The 23,252-nt window shown below is 38.2% G+C and overlaps 1 protein-coding gene across 1 annotated transcript in view; it reads left to right on the top strand.

Moving 5' to 3' along the window:
• Positions 1-2,769: 2,769 nt before the first annotated feature.
• Positions 2,770-23,252, top strand: part of LOC311289070 (uncharacterized protein) — a gene marked incomplete at its 3' end in the record, with an annotated part of 44,144 nt that continues 23,661 nt past the window's right edge. The window contains exons 1-4 of the mRNA XM_084406829.1: positions 2,770-3,203; positions 3,613-3,663; positions 3,759-3,890; positions 5,653-5,828. Of these exons, the coding sequence (XP_084262955.1) occupies positions 2,798-3,203; positions 3,613-3,663; positions 3,759-3,890; positions 5,653-5,828 (765 nt within the window). The 5' untranslated portion in view covers positions 2,770-2,797. The remainder of the gene's footprint in view (positions 3,204-3,612; positions 3,664-3,758; positions 3,891-5,652; positions 5,829-23,252) is intronic.

Below are 23,252 nucleotides of genomic sequence, written 5' to 3'. Positions count from 1 at the left end.
TTATTGGCATTTATGTTGTTTCTATTGTTGTGTGAGGGTGTATACCTTCTGGATGTAATGGCGCTCTCTCTCTCTCTCTCTCATTAAAAAATGTTTTTTTTATTAAAAAAGTCATAATCCATGTCTTATTCCAAATTAGGATGTTATGGTATCAAAAAAGTGTTCATGTGATGTCACCCTATGGCAATATCTTACCGGCAATTTTATAAAAGCCCTCTTTTATGGACATGGTCGATAAATGTCCGGGGAACAATATTAATGAAACTATTCATGTACTCCTGCAGAGCGAGGACCACCTTGAGAATGGTTCGACAAACCGTGTTTTCCCCTAGCTTCTGTGCGTCACCCACCGTGCAAGTATATACCACTTGCAAAAAAACGCAACGCAATACCATTTGCGGTACAGTAAGTGCATGAATTCGACGTGTTAAATTCTTTATGTGCGGCTCAAGAAGTTCGCAAAGATAAGACATTCCTTCTGTGGAAAATCTGTATCTTTCATGCAAGTAACTATCAGGAAAGGCAAGGGGATTTTGTCTGGCTAAAAACTCGTAGAACTCGAAGTGCTCGTCAAACAATTTGCGCTGAGATGTCCACCGGATTTGGAAGAAAAGGTGAAATCATTGCAACAGACACTAGGAATAAGTTACGTCACCTATATGTTTCTTTGCTCTCAGCTGATTGGTCAAACTTAGGTCTGAGATCTTGAATCCAGAACATAACCTGCCCCGGAGCAGGCTAGCCGTGCAGTGTAAGATACCATGGCAACGAACACCGATTTAAGCCGAGCTACTTTCATAGTACCTAAAACCCAGGGTTGGCGGAAACTAAACTGAAACATACAGTGAGGAAAAAAAGTATTTGAACACCCGGCTATTTTGCAAGTTCTCCCACTTGGAAATCATGGAGGGGTCTGAAATTGTCATCGTAGGTGCATGTCCACTGTGAGAGACTAGCTAGCCTAGTTTTAATTGTTTATTTAGCTGCAATTTCTTTGGCAATACAAATTTAAAATGTCGCAAGAATAAGATTCTGTTTCTTACTTAGAAAATAAACTCTAACTCGATGCAACCCTGTTTTAAATAAATAAACTGCCCCCGACACTTTATTTAAACCTTGAAATGTCCAGGATCTGTTTTTAAAAATTTCTTCCTTTGCTATGGCGGGTATCAATGTCAGTCATCTCAATTTCGTGAATGATTCACAAAACAATAATTTAGCAGATTAAAGATAGCTTCATCATTTTCATTTTCTGACGCGATCGACTGATAATCTTCCTTCATCAGTTTTCTCGTCTCGGCAGCAGCTCTACTGGAATGTAGCAAATTTATGTTGTAATGTGCCATTGATAATTAAACAAAACACTTGACTTCAATAAACAGTTACCTATCTAAGCATCAAGTAAAACATTTAACGCTGTCAGCCAAGGCTAGTGAGATTCGATCTCGCATCGCTTGAAGCTCTGTGAAGCTCGTGCTGTTGCGTTGTCCACAGAGCTATCATCGGACCGCTGTTAACATCACATCTTATGCTCTTGGAAAGCCTCATTGATGTAGCCTAATATTTTTCTATTGCAATGTTTTGTGTTGAAATGTTTTAATTATTTATTAAATGTATTACATTTAATTTCAGTCTTGTGATTATATGAATTCGTTTAACTGCATGTTTCACTTGAATTGATCTGCTAGTATCACATTTCAATCACTCTCAATGAACCGCGGCGCGGCGGCAGATTACGCAATAGAGAGAATAAACTGACACTTTTCAAAGTCTGTGATTGTAGCGCCTCTTAGCGATCAAAGGCAGCAAATACACACCGGCGGTAAAAGTATGATTCTGGTTGAGTACCATCTGTATGTATGTATGGATGAACGTATGTATGTTTGTTTGTTTAGTGTTAGTTATGTTTGTGAGTTAGTTAATACAATTTGTACACAATATGGATGTGGTTTATAAGTGTCTCTGCTTGCATGCAAAGTCCCTTTTACGATCTTGATCTTGTTACATGCTCTAAGTGCTGTACATGTTAAGGAATAATTATTTTTCAGCGACCATGAAAGATACACTTTTCTTAGAATAAATGAATAATCAAAGAGTTCGTTGGAACTGATTAATTGATTGTAATATTAATTGGCTTACCTCAAAGTTAATCTAATTAACTGACATTTAAAGGAATTTTGTGTAACTCCATCAGCAACATTTTGTCAACATAAATCTGATAAACCTGGTAACTTTTGTAAGATAAGATTCATGTGACCATCTATATCAGAAATATACCAGAGGTCAGGATAATCACCGGCATGTGACAATAGCTAATGTATTTAATTTAAATAAAGTCACTCAAACTTGCATATGGACATACGTTTTGAGGTAATCATTCCTCATAGTCACAGCCTGTTTTATTATGTTAGGTGTTAATAAATATTATTAAAGTGTGAGATCTTAACCTGCGTTAGTGTGCAGATCTGACAATCCATTCATACGACAGGAGGTGCACATTTCTGTGATTATCCCTTAAGGATAAGTTCCTCTACTGATCTTAAAAAATACATATAAAAAAAAAAAAAACAGACGAGTTAGTTATTTTCTGTTGAGATCAACAAATGTTGTAAATAGAGAGAAACATCCACTGAACCCGGAACATCCCTTTGATTATGATTAACAATTAACTTGAACTACTTATTTATCTGAAGCAATGTAAATCATGTACAAAAGACAGTAAATCAGGACACTATAAAAGGAACATGAGAGACTGTGAAGATGAAGAGCAAGAGCTGGAAACAAACATCAGTGAAGAATGAAGGGTTTAGTATGTTTACTGCTGCTGTTGGAAACCTTTGTGTGTGTCGTACAGCATCAGGTAGATGGAGGACTCAATGAGAATGAGATCAGTCAACAGCTCAGATCTGAGGACGGAAGACAGAATCCACCTCAAACAGACACTTTGAGAGATGAAGCTTCAACTGACAGCCAACAAAACTACCATCTGTTCTTCACTGACATCCATGCAGCGCTGAGAGAACTGACCGCCACCGTTACAGAGCAGAAAGTGAACATCAGAGAACTGACCGCCACAGTTACAGAGCAGAAAGCGAACATCAGAGATTTAAAGACACAACTGAGGGAACAACAGACGTTTATCCTGGAAGAGATGAACAAGAAAAATGATGTTATCCTGGATGAGATGAACAAGAAAAATGATGGTACCTCACCAAAACATTCACTCTTTTATCAATGATCCTTAAAGTAAAATAACAATGCAATTTACATTTACATTTACATTTAGTCATTTAGCAGACGCTTTTATCCAAAGCGACTTACAAATTAGGACTAAATTAAGCAAGTCATCATGAAGAGGCAAAAAACAACAACAACGCAAGAAGTTCAGGCATTATTCAGAGTAGCATAAGCCCATAAGCACTGATAGGTGAGGTTTTAAAGGGAAAGTTTTTTTTTTTTTATGAAGTTAAGTGCTCACGGAAGAGATGGGTTTACTATACATTGCATTATGTAAATGTTAGTGTAAAATGAAGTGTATACTGTGCAAATTGTTTTTATCTATTACAATAAGCAGAGTAAATGTCATTTAACAGAATCATTATTCCTTCACAGAAATCTCAAATCTTACTCTGGGTCAAGTGGAGTTGAGAAAGGAAATAAGAGGTGAAAGTGTGCTTGAATGATGTTAAATTTAGTGTATAGATTCTAATTGAAATATAGTAATATATCACAATATTGCTTATGTTTTTCAATAACAGACAGAAAAATAGCTTTTTCAGCTGCACTGATGCAATCTGGCGAAGGATATATTGGTCCTTTTACCACTGAAATCACACTAACCTACAGGAAAGTCATCACAAACATAGGGAACGCCTACAACCCAGTTACAGGTAATGATCAATGAAATAAGTCATACAACTCAGTTTATAATAATGAAAACTCTTCTGCTCCATTCAGACCTCTCTGCAGTCTTAATGTGTATTAGGGTAAGTGTACCCATTAAGCCCACCAAAATCTAAGTCTAGGTTTTTTTCATAGATATAGACATAGTTTATAAGAAAAATTATTTGTTAAAATGCAAGATTAATCTCTCATTTGAAATTGTATTAATTAGTTTTAGAATATAAAATTAAGATAATTTAGGAAAAAAGTCAGAAGTCTGGCATGGGCTTAATTGGTACTTTTGGCACCATTTAAGCCCACATGTGTTCCAAATAAGCCCACATCATCACTGATTCACAAAATATATAAAAAAATTATGATTTTAAAGAAGTAAAACATCAATATATTTATTTAGTGACTAAAGTATTAATTATTAAAAAATAATAATTTTGCTAATGTTTGATTAGAGCCCTGGGTATGATGGGTTGGGGAAGTTTGACCGGGTGTATCTCGGGAGCCAAGCCGAGTAAGGGCTCCATACTCTGGGCTTACGGGGGCCTCCTAGTGGGCACCCCACACAGGGAGTCTGGAGCCTTAAGCCGGCTTGCCTCCCGAGTTATGCCTGGTCAAAGGTGGAAGTTAAACTGGGTGTATCTCAAGAAGTAAGCCGAGTTGGGGCTCCAGACTCTGGGGTTTCAGAGGGTCTCCTAGTGGGCCCCCCACACCGGGAGTATGCAGCCTTAGGTCGGCTTGACTCTGGAGTTATGTCCGATCAAAGTTCCACAGGAAGTGATCATATCTCGGGAAGAAAGCCAAGTTAGGGCTCAAAAACCCAGCATAGGGGGCCCACTGGAGTCCCATGCCCATGCCTGGAGTCCAGAGCCTCAACTCGGCTTGGGTCCCGAGTTTTGCCCGGACAAATTTGCTAGAGAATTAGGGGCCGTTTACACAACACCAGTTTCAACAAAAAACTGAAAACTTTGTAAGCATTTTGGACGTTCATTAACACGACAACTGCGTTTTGGGGACCTGAAAATTGAAACTTTTGAAAAAGTTATTTACAAACACTTTTAAAGTGCAATTTTTTGGAAACAATACCGTTATTGTCTCCGTGTAAACTACAAAAACGTGAATTTGTGAAAATGGGGATGCATATTCTAATTACATATAGTCTATACTACTATATCCGTAGTGTTTCTTTACAAAGAGACATCGCCAACTACTGGCATGGTTGCTACACACAGAGAGTTTAGATATGTCCGTGGTTGATGGCCAATCAACCGCCCGCAGTCAGAGTCTAGCCCGGGCAGCATCGCGGGGAAGATGCACTGGAACTTTTGCACCACGAAAACAAACGCGCGTCCCTTCATTGCTCTCTACTACGCGATATCACAGTTTGACACGTCTGTTCCGCGTGGTGTCATGAATAATTTAGAGAAAGTGTCTTCTCATTGGATAAGAAAACTCAGTACATGAATAATAATGAGACACCGATGAGTCATCAAAGTACTATAGTGCTCTGCCACGTCACAGCCTGTGAACTGGACACGATGAAGATTTTAAACCCGGAAGATGAAAATAGCGCAAAAAAACTAAATTTTAACCATTTTCCCCCAACTATTAAAACTAACAGATGCTAACATTGTCTTCAATTGTGTTCAACACACATACCTCTGTTAAAATCTCAGAAAATTTGGTTTAGGGTTTCATGACCCTTTAAGGAATCATACAGGAAACATCTGATTCTGTATCTCTTGTTATTTGATTTAGGTGCTTTCACAGCCCTGCTGAAAGGAGCGTACATGTTCATTATCTCTGTATATGGTCGTGGCCCAACTCAAACAGCTGCATCCATTTATAAGAATGGAGAGCGTGTGGTTATGGCATTTGCTTATCAGCCTCAGGGTGATTTAAACTCCTCTAATGGAGTTGTGTTGATCCTGGAGGTTGGAGATGTTGTCTATGTGAAACTTTGGTCTAACTCGAGGATATATGATAACGAGAATAACCACAGCACTTTCAGTGGTTTCCTACTGTTTCCCTACTGCTTTGCAGAATGTGATTACAATAATTCTGAACCTTCAGCGTATGATTTAAAATTAAACTCATGAAGAATCATTAAAATATGAACGTGTATTAATGAGAACTAATGTGTGTGTTTGAAATTTGCATTACAATAACATAATAACAAAATAACATTACGAACATTACGAAACAAAATTTACCTCTTCAAATGTTCATTTTATGCAGCATATTTTGCAATATCACATTATGATTGCAGTGACACTTGAAAATTATGTTTTAAATGGGAGACCTGAAATTAGAATTTTCTATAGAGTTTATTTCAAATATCTATATCTACAACAAAATGTATGTGTGTGTGTGTGTGTGTGTGTATGTGTAAGAATGTTTAACATGGAGTTAACATGGAAAATGTGCCTTGCTTTAGTGGAGAAAAACTGACACTTTTAAATGAAAGCAAGCTAATGAGTTTTCTGCTGCTGGTTATAATAGTCTTTTTCTTACTACTCACTAATGTGTTTCTATAATTCATATTTAGACTTTCTAAAGTCACTACTATAACATTTACAGTCATATTTTATCAAAATCCCTCATTTCATATCTATTGAAACATTAGTTTTGACAATTGTGCTATATTATGAGTAATGTGAAACCTGAAAATGATGTTTTACTGAGGACACTTGCAGTAAAAAAATCTCTTTTTTTACCCTTCATATATTTCTAATATCTGTATCTAAAACAAAATGTGTGTGTGTGTGTGTGTGTTACGAACTGCTCCGAAACACAAAGGTTGAGATCCAAATGTAGCTTTATTTTGAGTAATCCAGAATCGTAGTCTAAACACAGGCAAAGGGTCAAGCACAGGAAGGCAGTCCAAACAAACAAACAAGGGTCAAAGGCAAAAAAGGGAATCCTAGAAACAGGCAAAAATCCAATAACCAAGAGACACTGAAACCAGGGAGAATGCTCAAAGATGCAGTGTAAACAGCTAAGAAAACCTCACAGTGAATGAAAGAGTGAACCAGGCTTATATACACAGAGTTAACAAGGCTATGAGGAACAGCTGATGACAATCACGGTTGATTAGTCCGGGCAGTGGGTTATGGGTAATGTAGTCTGAGATGGTGTGGCAATAGTCCGGGGTGGAGTGCCCTCTGGTAGCTGTCAAGGGCACTCCAACTGTTAATCGTGACAGTGTGTAAGCATGCTTAGTCTATATTAAATATTATTGTTTATGGATATTTTATGGTGTCAGGCTGTCAGCCCTACATTTCGGGTTGGCCTAGACCTTAACAGCATAGTTGGCATGAAGGTCTTAAAACGCTTGAACCCTGTTAATTTGCTGCTTGCAGCTTTATTAGGGGTTCAAGCACGAAGTGCTGAAACCCTATTGTAATTGTAAGGATTTTTATTAGGGGTTCAAGCACGAAGTGCTGAAACCCTATTGTTATTGTAAGGATTTTTATTATTAGGGGTTCAAGCACGAAGTGCTGAAACCCTATTGTAATTGTAAGGATTTTTATTAGGGGTTCAAGCACGAAGTGCTGAAACCCTATTGTAATTGTGCTGATTTTTATTAGGGGTTCAAGCATGAAATGCTGAAACCCTATTGTAATTGTGCTGATTTTTATTATTAGGGGTTCAAGCACGAAGTGCTGAAACCCTATTGTAATTGTACTGATTTTTATTATTATTATTAGGGGTTCAAGCACGAAGTGCTGAAACCCTATTGTAATTGTACTGATTTTTATTATTATTATTATTATTATTATTATTATTATTATTTTTCTTCTGCCGTAAAACTCATCGTGCAGCCCAAACCGTAAGAGCTGGAGCTTTGAAACTTTGCCAGATGGTAGTACAAAAATCGAGGAGAGGTTCAGAGAATATGACCCCAATTGGCCCATAGGTGGCGCTATAGCAACCAAAAGCGCGAAACTGCTCATAACTCCTAGACCGTATGACGTAGACTCAAGTGTCTTATATCACTGGAAAGCTGGAAACCTGAAGGTCAAAACGTATATCTCCGATTTCATTTCCTGTATGCAAATTGTCCGCCATTTTGAATTTAGTTAAAAACCTACTTTTGCAAACTAGTCCTAGGTTTTTTGTCCAATTGGATCCAAAACAGTGCAGAAATGTTCTCTGGAGTCTGAATATCAATAATTATCGAAAAAAAGTCGAAATTTCGATTCCTGATCGCCAGGGGGTGATAAATTAATGTTGTGGGAGGAGCCTATTTTACTAAAATGGCTATAACTCGAGAATGAAATTAGATATCTTCACCAAACTTGGTGCACATGTGTATGAGTTCAATCTGGGGTCACAGTAAAAAAATCGCGACGATTGATCACTAGGTGGCGCTATAACATGAAAAAAACATGAAAACGGCTATGACCACGTGACCGTTAGTCCGATTGACTTGAAAATTGGTATGCAGTGTCTTGGTCCAAGGTGCCATGTATGTCTATGAGGACATTGGCGTATCTCGAAAAACATGGCCGCCATCGACCAATGAAATTTGAGCACCTATTAGACAAGGTTAACGGAGGCCGATCGGAACGAAACTCGATGGGCATGTTCGACTCATGGCCCTAGAGGTCTGTAAGAGTTTTGAAAGAAATCGGCCACTAGTTGGCGCTAACGAGTTTTATGGCTCTGTAATCACGTGGTGTTCAACTTATCGTCACAAAATGCATATCAACTGATAGATCTGCTCATGCTGAACAACTTTGCCTCAAGAACTAATGCTGTCAATTAAACCGTTTATTAAATATTCGTAATTATGTTAAAAACCTACTTTTGCAAACTAGTCCTAGGTTTTTCGCCCGATCGAAACCAGACCAGTCTAGGACAATTCTCTGGACACTCTAGATCAATAATTATCAAAAAAAAGTTGAACTTTTGCATGTAGATGGCTGTAATAGGGTCATTTAGAAAAGGGGCGTGGCAAAAAAACACTAAAAAGCCTATAAATCCTAAATGAAAACTCAGAACTTCACAAAAATTGGTGAGCATATGTGACATAACATCATTAACAAGCATGCCAATTTTTATGGAGATCGGACCATAGGTGGCGCTATAACTGCTAAAAAGCTTTAAAACCATATATTTCCTATGGTATTTCCTGTAAATGGTCTTTTCCATCTATTATGTCAGTAGTTACATGCTTGCTAAATAAAACTTAATCACTTTTGATGCTTTTGTGCTTAAAGGCCTTAACTGCTTGAACCCCGATAAATGCTGCTTGCAGCTTTAATTATTAGGGGTTCAAGCACGAAGTGCTGAAACCCTATTGTAATTGTACTGATTTTTATTATTATTATTATTATTATTATTATTATTATTTTTCTTCTGCCGTAAAACTCATCGTACAGCCCAAACCGTAAGAGCTGGAGCTTTGAAACTTTGCCAGATGGTAGTACAAAAATCGAGGAGAGGTTCAGAGAATATGACCCCAATTGGCCCATAGGTGGCGCTATAGCAACCAAAAGCGCGAAACTGCTCATAACTCCTAGACCGTATGACGTAGACTCAAGTGTCTTATATCACTGGAAAGCTGGAAACCTGAAGGTCAAAACGTATATCTCCGATTTCATTTCCTGTATGCAAATTGTCCGCCATTTTGAATTTAGTTAAAAACCTACTTTTGCGAACTAGTCCTAGGTTTTTTGTCCAATTGGATCCAAAACAGTGCAGAAATGTTCTCTGGAGTCTGAGTATCAATAATTATTGAAAAAAAGTCGAAATTTCGATTCCTGATCGCCAGGGGGTGATAAATTAATGTTGTGGGAGGAGCCTATTTTACTAAAATGGCTATAACTCGAGAATGAAATTAGATATCTTCACCAAAATTGGTGCACATGTGTATGAGTTCAATCTGGGGTCACAGTAAAAAAATCGCGACGATTGATCACTAGGTGGCGCTATAACATGAAAAAAACATGAAAACGGCTATGACCACGTGACCGTTAGTCCGATTGACTTGAAAATTGGTATGCAGTGTCTTGGTCCAAGGTGCCATGTATGTCTATGAGGACATTGGCGTATCTCGAAAAACATGGCCGCCATCGACCAATGAAATTTGAGCACCTATTAGACAAGGTTAACGGAGGCCGATCGAAACGAAACTCGATGGGCATGTTCGACTCATGGCCCTAGAGGTCTGTAAGAGTTTTGAAAGAAATCGGCCACTAGTTGGTGCTAACGAGTTTTATGGCTCTGTAATCACGTGGTGTTACACTTATCGTCACAAAATGCATATCATCTGATAGATCTGCTCATACTGAACAACTTTGCCTCAAGAACTAATGCTGTCAATTAAACCGTTTATTAAATATTCGTAATTATGTTAAAAACCTACTTTTGCAAACTAGTCCTAGGTTTTTCGCCCGATCGAAACCAGACCAGTCTAGGACAATTCTCTGGACACTCTAGATCAATAATTATCAAAAAAAAGTTGAACTTTTGCATGTAGATGGCTGTAATAGGGTCATTTAGAAAAGGGGCGTGGCAAAAAAACACTGAAAAGCCTATAAATCCTAAATGAAAACTCAGAACTTCACAAAAATTGGTGAGCATATGTGACATAACATCATTAACAAGCATGCCAATTTTTATGGAGATCGGACCATAGGTGGCGCTATAACTGCTAAAAAGCTTTAAAACCATATATTTCCTATGGTATTTCCTGTAAATGGTCTTTTCCATCTATTATGTCAGTAGTTACATGCTTGCTAAATAAAACTTAATCACTTTTGATGCTTTTGTGCTTAAAGGCCTTAACTGCTTGAACCCCGATAAATGCTGCTTGCAGCTTTAATTATTATTATTATTATTATTATTTTTCTTCTGCCGTAAAACTCATCGTGCAGCCCAAACCGTAAGAGCTGGAGCTTTGAAACTTTGCCAGATGGTAGTACAAAAATCGAGGAGAGGTTCAGAGAATATGACCCCAATTGGCCCATAGGTGGCGCTATAGCAACCAAAAGCGCGAAACTGCTCATAACTCCTAGACCGTATGACGTAGACTCAAGTGTCTTATATCACTGGAAAGCTGGAAACCTGAAGGTCAAAACGTATATCTCCGATTTCATTTCCGGTATGCAAATTGTCCGCCATTTTGAATTTAGTTAAAAACCTACTTTTGCGAACTAGTCCTAGGTTTTTTGTCCAATTGGATCCAAAACATTGCAGAAATGTTCTCTGGAGTCTGAAGATCAATAATTATCGAAAAAAAGTCGAAATTTCGATTCCTGATCGCCAGGGGGTGATAAATTAATGTTGTAGGAGGAGCCTATTTTACTAAAATGGCTATAACTCGAGAATGAAATTAGATATCTTCACCAATCTTGGTGCACATGTGTATGAGTTCAATCTGGGGTCACAGTAAAAAAATCGCGACGATTGATCACTAGGTGGCGCTATAACATGAAAAAAACATGAAAACGGCTATAACCACGTGACCGTTAGTCCGATTGACTTGAAAATTGGTATGCAGTGTCTTGGTCCAAGGTGCCATGTATGTCTATGAGGACATTGGCGTATCTCGAAAAACATGGCCGCCATCGACCAATGAAATTTGAGCACCTATTAGACAAGGTTAACGGAGGCCGATCGGAACGAAACTCGATGGGCATGTTCGACTCATGGCCCTAGAGGTCTGTAAGAGTTTTGAAAGAAATCGGCCACTAGTTGGCGCTAACGAGTTTAATGGCTCTGTAATCACGTGGTGTTACACTTATCGTCACAAAATGCATATCATCTGATAGATCTGCTCATGCTGAACAACTTTGCCTCAAGAACTAATGCTGTCAATTAAACCGGTTATTAAATATTCGTAATTATGTTATAAACCTACTTTTGCAAACTAGTCCTAGGTTTTTCGCCCGATCGAAACCAGACCAGTCTAGGACAATTCTCTGGACACTCTAGATGAATAATTATCAAAAAAAAGTTGAACTTTTGCATGTAGATGGCTGTAATAGGGTCATTTAGAAAATGGGCGTGGCAAAAAAAACATTAAAAAGCCTATAAATCCTAAATGAAAACTCAGAACTTCACAAAAATTGGTGAGCATATGTGACATAACATCATTAACAAGCATGCCAATTTTCATGGAGATCGGACCATAGGTGGCGCTATAACTGCTAAAAAGCTTTAAAACCATATATTTCCTATGGTATTTCCTGTAAATGGTCTTTTCCATCTATTATGTCAGTAGTTACATGCTTGCTAAATAAAACTTAATCACTTTTGATGCTTTTGTGCTTAAAGGCCTTAACTGCTTGAACCCCGATAAATGCTGCTTGCAGCTTTAATTAGGGGTTCAAGCACGAAGTGCTGAAACCCTATTGTTATTGTAAGGATTTTTATTATTAGGGGTTCAAGCATGAAATGCTGAAACCCTATTGTAATTGTGCTGATTTTTATTATTATTATTATTATTCTGCCGTAAAACGCATCGTGCAGCCTAAACCGTAAGTGCTAGAGACTTGAAACTTGGCCAGAAGGTAGTACAAAAATCGAGGAGAGGTTCAGAGAATATGAGCTAGATTGGCCAATAGGTGGCGCTACAGTGCAAAAAACAAAAAAATTGCATATTTTTGCTTAAATCTCATCAACCCTTTGTCACAGACTCAAGTGTCTTATATCTTTGGAATCCTTGGGTCAAGCCGAACAAAAAAGGCCTCAAGGATTTCATTTCCGGTATGCAAATTTTCCCGCCATTTTGGATTTTGTCCAAAACCTACTTTTGCGAACTAGTCCCTGGTTTTTCGCCCGATCGGAACCAAACCAGTGCAGAAATATTCACAGGAGTCTGAATATCAATAATTATCGAAAAAAATGTAAAATTTCGATCCACGGTTGCTAAAGGGTATCAAAACGTTCGCAGGAGGCGGAGCTAATTATACAAAAATGGCTATAACTCGTGAACGAAATGAGATATTTTCACCAAACTCGGTACACATATGTAAGAGCTCAAGTTGAGGTCACAGTAAAAAAATCGCGGTGATTGGCCTCATGGTGGCGCTATAATATGAAAAAAACATAAAACAGGCTGTAACCACCTGACCGTTAGTCCGATTGACTTGAAAATTGGTATGCAGTGTCTTGGTCCAAGGTGCCATGTATGTCTATGAGGACATTGGTGTATCTCAAAAAACATGGCCGCTATCGGCCAATGAAGTTTGAGCACCTATTAGACAAGGTTAACGGAGGCCGATCAGAACGAAACTCAGTGGGCCTGTTCGGCTCAAGCCCCTAGAGGTCTGTAAGAACTTTGAAAGAAATCGGCCACTAGTTGGCGCTAACGAGTTTTATGGCTCTGTAATCACGTGGTGTTACACTTATCGTCACAAAATGCATATCATATGATAGATCTGCTCATGCTGAACGACTTTGCCTCTAGAACCATTGCTGTCAATCAAACAGTTCATTAAATATTCATGAATATGTTAAAAACCTACTTTTGCGAACTAGTCCCTGGTTTTTCGCCCGATCGGAACCAGACCAGTCTAGGACAATTCTCTGGACTCTCTAGATAAATAATTATCGAAAAAAAGTTGAACTTTTGCATTTGCCTGGCTGTAACAGGGTAATTTACAAAAGGGGCTTGGCAAAATACACTAAAATGCCTATAAATCATAAATGAAAACTCAGAACTTCACAAAAATTGGTGAGCATATGTGACATAACATCATTAACAAGCATGCCAAATTTTATGGAGATCGGACCAAAGGTGGCGCTATAACTGTTAAAAAGCTTTAAAACCATATATTTCCCATGGTAAACTGCCTGTATTGGCTGTAAATGGTCTTTTCCGTCTATTATGTCAATTGTTAAATGCCTGCTAAATAAAACTTAATGTCTTTTGATGCTTGTGTGCTTAAAGGCCTTAACTGCTTGAACCCCGATAAATGCTGCTTGCAGCTTTAATTATTATTATTATTTTCCCCTAAAACGCATCGTACAGCCCAAACCGTAAGTGCTAGAGACTTGAAACTTTGCCAGATGGTAGTACAAAAATCGAGGAGAGGTTATCAAAATATGAGCCAGATTGGCCAATAGGTGGCGCTACAGTGCAAAAACCAAAAAAATGGCATATTTTTGCTTAAATCTCACCAACCCTTTGTCACAGACTCAAGTGTCTTATATCATTGGAATCCTTGGCTCAAGCCGAACAAAAAAGGCCTCAAAGATTTCCTTTCCGGTATGCAAATTTTCCGCCATTTTGGATTTTGTCCAAAACCTACTTTTGCGAACTAGTCCTAGGTTTTTTGTCCGATCGGAACCAAACCAGTGCAGAAATGTTCTCTGGAGTCTGACTATAAATAATTATTAAAAAAAAGTTTAAATTTCGATTCACGGTCGCTAAGGGGCGCCAAAACGTTCGAAGGAGGCGGAGCTAGTTTTACTAAAATGGCTATAACTCCAGAAGTAAATGAGTTATCTTCACCAAACTTGGTACACATGTGTAAGAGGTCAATCTAAGGTTACAGTAAAGAAATCGCGGTGATTAGCCACATGGTGGCGCTATAACATAAAAAAAAACATAAAACAGGCTATAACCACCTGACCGTTTGTCCGATTGACTTGAAAATTGGTATGCAGTGTCTTGGTCCAAGGTGCCATGTATGTCTATGAGGACATTGGTGTATCTCGAAAAACATGGCCGCCATCGGCCAATGAAGTTTGAGCACCTATTAGACAAGGTTAACGGAGGCCAATCAGAACGAAACTCAGTGGGCATGTTCGACTCAAGCCCCTAGAGGTCTGTAAGAATTTTGAAAGAAATCGGCCACTAGTTGGCGCTAACGAGTTTAATTGCTCTGTAATCACGTGGTGTTACACTTATTGTCACAAAATGCATATCATTTGATAGATCTGCTCATGATGAACAACTTTGCCTCAAGAACTATTGCTGTCAATCAAACCGTTCATTAAATATTCGTAATTATGTTAAAAACCTACTTTTGCGAACTAGTCCTAGGTTTTTCGCCCGATCGGAACCAAACAAGTCTAGGACAATTCTATGGACTCTCTAGATAAATAATTATCAAAAAAAAGTTTAACTTTAGCATTTTTTGCATGGGTATATTGGGTCATAAAGAAAATGGGCGTGGCAAAATGCACTCAAAAGCTTATAAATCCTAAACGAAAACTCAGAACTTCACGAAAATTGGTGAGCATATGTGCCATAACATTCTAAACAAGCATGTAAAATTTCATGAAGATCGGACGATAGGTGGCGCTATAACTGTTAAAAAGCTTTGAAAACCATATATTTCCTATGGTAAATTGCCTGTTTTGGCTGTAAATGGTCTTTTCCATCTATTATTTCAGTGGTTAAAAGCTTTCCAAATAAAACTTAATGTCTTAAATGCTTATGTGCTTAAAGGCCTTAAATGCTTGAACCCCGATAAATGCTGCTTGCAGCTTTAATTATTATTATTATTCTTCCCTAAAACGCATCGTGCAGCCCAAACCGTAAGGCCTAGAGACGTGAAACTCGGTCAGATGGTAGTAGTCTTGCTCGCTACTCAGATACCCGGACTCGTCCCAATCGGCCAGATGGTGGCGCTACAGCGCAAAAAACAAAAAAATTGCACATTTTTGCTTAAATCTCATTAACCGTTTGTCACAGACTCAAGTGTCTTATATCATTGGAATCCTTGGGTCAAGCCGAACAAAACTGGCCTCAAGGATTTCATTTCCGGTATGCAAATTTTTCCGCCATTTTGGATTTTGTCCAAAACCTACTTTTGCGAACTAGTCCTAGGTTTTTTGCCCGATCGGAACCAAACCAGTGCAGAAATGTTCTCTGGAGTCTGAATATCAATAATTATCGAAAAAAAGTTGAAATTTCGATTCACGGTCACTAAGGGGCGCCAAAACGTTCGAAGAAGGCGGCGCCTATTTTACTAAAATGGCTATAACTCCAGAAGTAAATGAGGTATCTTCACCAAACTCGGTACACATGTGTAAGAGATCAATCTGAGGTCACAGTAAAAAAACCGCGGTGATTGGCCACATGGTGGCGCTATAACATGACAAAAACATAAAACAGGCTATAACCACCTGACCATTAGTCCGATTGACTTGAAAATTGGTATGCAGTGTCTTGGTCCAAGGTGCCATGTATATCTATGAGGACATTGGTGTATCTCGAAAAACATGGCCGCCATCGGCCAATGAAGTTTGAGCACCTATTAGACAAGGTTAACGGAGGCCAATCGGAACGAAACTCGATAGGCATATTCGACTCATGGCCCTAGAGGTCTGTAAGAATTTTGAAAGAAATCGGCCACTAGTTGGCGCTAACGAGTTTAATGGCTCTGTAATCACGTGGTGTTACACTTATTGTCACAAAATGCATATCATTTGATAGATCTGCTCATGCTGAACAACTTTGCCTCAAGAACCATTGCTGTCAATCAAACCGTTCATTAAATATTCGTAATTATGTTAAAAACCTACTTTTGCGAACTAGTCCTAGGTTTTTCGCCCGATCGGAACCAAAAAAGTCTAGGACAATTCTATGGACTCTCCTGATCAATAATTATCGAAAAAAAAGTTGAACTTTAGCATTTTTCGCATGGGTATATTGGGTCATAAAGAAAATGGGCGTGGCAAAATGCACTCAAAAGCCTATAAATCCTAAACGAAAACTCAGAACTTCAAAAAAATTGGTGAGCATATGTGCCATAACATTCTAAACAAGCATGTAAAATTTCATGAAGATCGGACGATAGGTGGCACTATAACTGTTAAAAAGCTTTGAAAACCATATATTTCCTATGGTAAATTGTCTGTTTTGGCTGTAAATGGTCTTTTCCATCTATTATTTCAGTGGTTAAAAGCTTTCCAAATAAAACTTAATGTCTTAAATGCTTATGTGCTTAAAGGCCTTAAATGCTTGAACCCCGATAAATGCTGCTTGCAGCTTTAATTAGGGGTTCAAGCACGAAGTGCTGAAACCCTATTGTAATTGTACTGATTTTTATTATTATTATTATTTTTCTTCTCCGCTAAAACGCATCGTGCAGCCCAAACCGTAAGAGCTGGAGCTTTGAAACTTTGCCAGATGGTAGTACAAAAATCGAGGAGAGGTTATCAAATTATGAGCCCGATTGGCCCATAGGTGGCGCTATAGCGACCAAAAGCGCGAAACTGCTCATAACTCCTAGACCGTAAGTCATAGACTCAAGTGTCTTATATCATTGGAAAGCTGGACGCCTGACGAACAAAACGTATATCTCCGATTTTATTTCCGCCATGATAGATTTTCCGCCATTTTGAATTTTGTTGAAAACCTACTTTTACGAACTAGTCCCTGGTTTTTCGCCCGATCGGAACCAAACCAGTGCAGAATTGTTCTCTGGTGTCTGAAGATCAATAATTATCGAAAAAATGTTGAAATTTCGATTCACGGTCGCTAGGGGGTGCAAAATTAACGTTGTGGGAGGAGCCTATTTTACTAAAATGGCTATAACTCAAGAAGTAATTCAGTAAACTTCACCAAACTTGGTACACATGTGTAGGAGGTCAATTTGAGGTCACAGTAAAAAAATTGCGTCGATTGGCCACATGGTGGGGCTATAAAACAAAAAAAACATATAGACGCCTGACCGTTAGTCCGATTGACTTGAAATTTGGTACGCAGTGTCTTGGCCCAAGGGGCCATGTATGTCTAAAAGGATATTGGCGTATCTCAAAAAACATGGCCGCCATTGGCCAATGAAATTTGAGCAACTATTAGACAAGGTTAACGGAGGCCGATCGGAACGAAACTCGATGGGCATGTTCGACTCATGGCCCAATAGGTCTGTAAGAATTTTGAAAGAAATCGGCCACTAGTTGGCGCTAACGAGTTTTATGGCTCTGTAATCACGTGGTGTTACACTTATTGTCACAAAATGCATATCATTTGATAGATCTGCTCATGCTGAACAACTTTGCCTCAAGAACCATTGCTGTCAATCAAACCGTTCATTAAATATTCACGAATATGTCTAAAACCTACTTTTGCGAACTAGTCCTAGGTTTTTTGCCCGATTGGAACCAGACCAGTCTAGGACAATTCTCTGGACTCTCTAGATCAATAATTATCAAAAAAAAGTTTAACTTTTGCATTTGGATGGCTGTAATAGGGTCATTTATAAAATGGGCGTGGCAAAATACACTCAAAAGCCTATAAATCCTAAATGAAAACTCAGAACTTCACAAAAATTGGTGAGAATATGTGACATAACATCCTTAACAAGCATGCAAAATGTCATGGAGATCGGTCCATAGGTGGCGCTATAACTGTTAAAAAGCTTTAAAACCATAGATTTCCTATGGTACATTGTATGTATTGGCTGTAAATGGTCTTTTCCATCTATTATTTCAGTGGTTACATGCTTGCTAAATAAAACTTAATAACTTTTGATGCTTTTGTGCTTAAAGGCCTTAACTGCTTGAACCCCGATAAATGCTGCTTGCAGCTTTAATTAGGGGTTCAAGCACGAAGTGCTGAAACCCTATTGTTATTGTAAGGATTTTTATTATTATTATTATTATTTTCCCCTAAAACGCATCGTACAGCCCAAACCGTAAGTGCTAGAGACTTGAAACTTTGCCAGATGGTAGTACAAAAATCGAGGAGAGGTTATCAAAATATGAGCCAGATTGGCCAATAGGTGGCGCTACAGTGCAAAAACCAAAAAAATGGCATATTTTTGCTTAAATCTCACCAACCCTTTGTCACAGACTCAAGTGTCTTATATCATTGGAATCCTTGGCTCAAGCCGAACAAAAAAGGCCTCAAGGATTTCCTTTCCGGTATGCAAATTTTCCGCCATTTTGGATTTTGTCCAAAACCTACTTTTGCGAACTAGTCCTAGGTTTTTTGTCCGATCGGAACCAGACCAGTGCAGAAATGTTCTCTGGTCTCTGAATATAAATAATTATTAAAAAAAAGTTTAAATTTCGATTCACGGTCGCTAAGGGGCGCCAAAACGTTCGAAGGAGGCGGAGCTAGTTTTACTAAAATGGCTATAACTCCAGAAGTAAATGAGTTATCTTCACCAAACTTGGTACACATGTGTAAGAGGTCAATCTAAGGTCACAGTAAAGAAATCGCGGTGATTAGCCACATGGTGGCGCTATAACATTAAAAAAACATAAAACAGGCTATAACCACCTGACCGTTTGTCCGATTGACTTGAAAATTGGTATGCAGTGTCTTGGTCCAAGGTGCCATGTATGTCTATGAGGACATTGGTGTATCTCGAAAAACATGGCCGCCATCGGCCAATGAAGTTTGAGCACCTATTAGACAAGGTTAACGGAGGCCAATCAGAACGAAACTCAGTGGGCATGTTCGGCTCAAGCCCCTAGAGGTCTGTAAGAATTTTGAAAGAAATCGGCCACTAGTTGGCGCTAACGAGTTTAATGGCTCTGTAATCACATGGTGTTACACTTATTGTCACAAAATGCATATCATTTGATAGATCTGCTCATGATGAACAACTTTGCCTCAAGAACTATTGCTGTCAATCAAACCGTTCATTAAATATTCGTAATTATGTTAAAAACCTACTTTTGCGAACTAGTCCTAGGTTTTTCGCCCGATCGGAACCAAACAAGTCTAGGACAATTCTATGGACTCTCTAGATAAATAATTATCAAAAAAAAGTTGAACTTTAGCATTTTTCGCATGGGTATATTGGGTCATAAAGACAATGGGCGTGGCAAAATGCACTCAAAAGCTTATAAATCCTAAACGAAAACTCAGAACTTCACGAAAATTGGTGAGCATATGTGCCATAACATTCTAAACAAGCATGTAAAATTTCATGAAGATCGGACGATAGGTGGCGCTATAACTGTTAAAAAGCTTTGAAAACCATATATTTCCTATGGTAAATTGCCTGTTTTGGCTGTAAATGGTCTTTTCCATCTATTATTTCAGTGGTTAAAAGCTTTCCAAATAAAACTTAATGTCTTAAATGCTTATGTGCTTAAAGGCCTTAAATGCTTGAACCCCGATAAATGCTGCTTGCAGCTTTAATTATTATTATTATTATTATTATTCCGCCGTAAAACGCATCGTGCAGCCCAAACCGTAAGAGCTGGAACTTTGAAACTTTGACAGATGGTAGTACAAAAATCGAGGAAAGGTTCAGAGATTATGACCCCGATTGGCCCATAGGTGGCGCTATAGCAACGAAAAGCGCGAAACTGTTCATAACTCCTAGACCGTATGTCGTAGACTCAAGTGTCTTATATCATTGGAAAGCTGGATGCCTGACGAACAAAACGTATATCTCCGATTTCATTTCCGCCATGATAGATTTTCCGCCATTTTGAATTTTGTCAAAAACCTACTTTTGCGAACTAGTCCCTGGTTTTTTGCCCGATTGGAACCAAACCAGTGCAGAAATGTTCTCTGGAGTCTGAATATCAATAATTATCGAAAAAAAGTGGAAATTTCGATTCACGGTCGCTAAGGGGCGCCAAAACGTACGTTGTGGGAGGGGCCTATTTTACTAAAATGGCTATAACTCCCGATGTAAATGAGGTATCTTCACCAAACTTGGTACACATGTGTATGAGTTCAATCTGGGGTCACAGTAAAAAAATCGCGACGATTGGCCTCATGGTGGCGCTATAAAATGAAAAAAACATAAAACAGGCTATAACCACCTGACCGTTAGTCCGATTGACTTGAAAATTGGTATGCAGTGTCTTGGTCCAAGGTGCCATGTATATGTATGAGGACATTGGCGTATCTCAAAAAACATGGCCGCCATCGGCCAATGAATTTTGAGCACCTATTAGACAAGGTTAACGGAGGCCGATCGGAACGAAACTCAATGGGCATGTTCGGCTCATGGCCCTAGAGGTCTGTAAGAATTTTGAAAGAAATCGGCCACTAGTTGGCGCTAATGAGTTTAATGGCTCTGTAATCACGTGGTGTTACACTTATCATCACAAAATGCATATCATTTGATAGATCTGCTTATGCTGAACAACTTTGCCTCTAGAAGCATTGCTGTCAATCAAACCGTTCATTAAATATTCGCGAACATGTTAAAAACCTACTTTTGCGAACTAGTCCCTGGTTTTTCGCCCGATCGGAACCAAACCAGTCTAGGACAATTCTTTGGACTCTCTAGATCAATAATTATCGAAAAAAAGTTGAACTTTTGCATTTGAATGGCTGTAATAGGGTCATTTATAAAATGGGCGTGGCAAAATACACTAAAAAGTCTATAAATCCTAAATAAAAACTCAGAACTTCACAAAAATTGGTGAGCATATGTGACATAACATCCTTAACAAGCATGCAACATTTCATGGAGATCGGACAATAGGTGGCGCTATAACTGTTAAAACGCTTTAAAATCATATATTATATGGTAAATTGCCCGTATTGGCTGTAAATGGTATTTTCCATCTATAATCATATAATGTTCATATAATAATGTTCAAAACCAGTGCAGTGCAATTCTCTGGACTCTCTAGATCAATAATTATCAGAAAAAGTATAACTTCTTCATTTGGATGGCTATAATAGTGTCACTTCAATATGTAGCCTTGACCAAGTGTCTCCAAAAGCCTATATCTCTTTAATAAAAACAAGTCAGAACATGTGACTCTTAAGAAGTATGAAAAATTTCAGACAGATCGGACAAAATTTGCCTCTATAACAGTTAAAAATGTAAAAAAATATATAACATGGCATATTAAGCCAATAAGTGGTATTGTACTGCCCCCTGCTGTCATTTCATCATACTACTCCCTAATATTGCTATATAATTCATATTTAGACTTTATAAAATCATTATTTTAACATTTACAATCACATTTTGTCAAAACTCATCTATTGAAGTATTACTATTGACAATTGTGTCACATTAATGAATGGAATCCAGAAACGAAAGTAAAAACGGAGGCCGCCATTTAGGCCACGCCCCCCCAGTACAAATTCACTCATAACTCGAAAACGGAAAGTCGCTGCGCGTTCAAATTTTGATGGTAAGGACGTCTCCGGGCTCTTGATCGAAACGTATGGTCGCGGGCCTCGGGAGCGCCCCCCCCCCGCGGATCGTTAGTCCGCGGGACCCCGACTTTGAACGCCCGTAACTCCCGACCCAGACCACCCCGAACCTTGTGTGAGAGCTCGTTGGAAAGGGCGCGTCCTTGGCTAGCATCGATTCAAATGTGGTGTAATTTGCCCTGGGCATTCCAGAGATAAAAGCCCCAAAATAATATGCCTCATAACTCCCGGGCCCAATCGCCCAAAAACACTGCGATGGTCTCATTCAACAGGACTCCTCAAGCACTATCTATGCTCTGAGTTTCAGAATTTTTCGCCTTCTGGTTCCCGAGATATAAGTGAAAAACCAAATTCCCATTCATTCATTCAAACACTTCAACTGTAAGATGGAGACTGTAATTCCACTGTTGTCCACTAGAGGGAGCAGCAGGATTACGCATGATCTTTTAATTCGCTTTCAGTATTGGGAAATAAACAAATGCTTTAAGAAGCAATCTTTTTTTATTATGATGTTTTTTTTATTTTATTATGATATTTGTATATATATATATATATATTTTTTTATTATGATTATGAACGGTTTGATTGACATTAGTAATTCTTGAGTCAAAGTTGTTCAGGATGAGGAGATGAAGATATTTTCACAATATCACATCCTAAAAACATTGAAAACATTTGTCTTTGTGTGTGTGTGTGTGTGGATGTGTTTGTGTCTGTGTGTGTGTCTGTGTGTGTAAGCATGCTTAATGGAAAGAACATGGAGAAACTGCTTTGTTTTACTGGTGGATAAAAAAGTCTTTCAAATGAAAGTGAGTCAATTAGTGGTCTTCTACTGCCCTCTGCAGGACATTCTACTTAATAAAATATTTTCATCTGTGCTTTTGCATTAAGTTTTGGACTATATAAAATTACTTGCATGAAAATCACCTATTATAACACAATCATGTTTTGTCAAAGTTTATCACTTCATTTGTACTGAGCTCTCAGTTTGAACAATTCTGCCTCTCAGTGATTAATTTGAAATCTGAAAATTGTGTTATACAGAGGAGATTTGCAATTATCATTTTGTTACCTATCTTTTATTTTAAATATCTACATCTACAACAAAATGTGTGTGCATGTGTGTGTTCAAGCATGGTTAGTGTATTAAGTATTATTGTTTAAGTATTATTGTTTTCATTTACATTTTAACCACCAGAAGAAGAACACTCATTGGTTCATTCTACCCACTAAAATATTATTTTTCATTTTTTTTCCCATTTGAAATATTGTTTAAACTTAATAAAATCATTAAAATAAC

The sequence above is a fragment of the Rutilus rutilus genome (genome assembly GCF_951802725.1).
Source record: "Rutilus rutilus genome assembly, chromosome: 4".
In the NCBI taxonomy this organism is placed as follows: Eukaryota; Metazoa; Chordata; class Actinopteri; order Cypriniformes; family Leuciscidae; genus Rutilus; species Rutilus rutilus.
The sequence above is the reverse complement of the archived record's forward strand: the minus strand, read 5'-3'. Positions and strand labels throughout refer to the sequence as shown.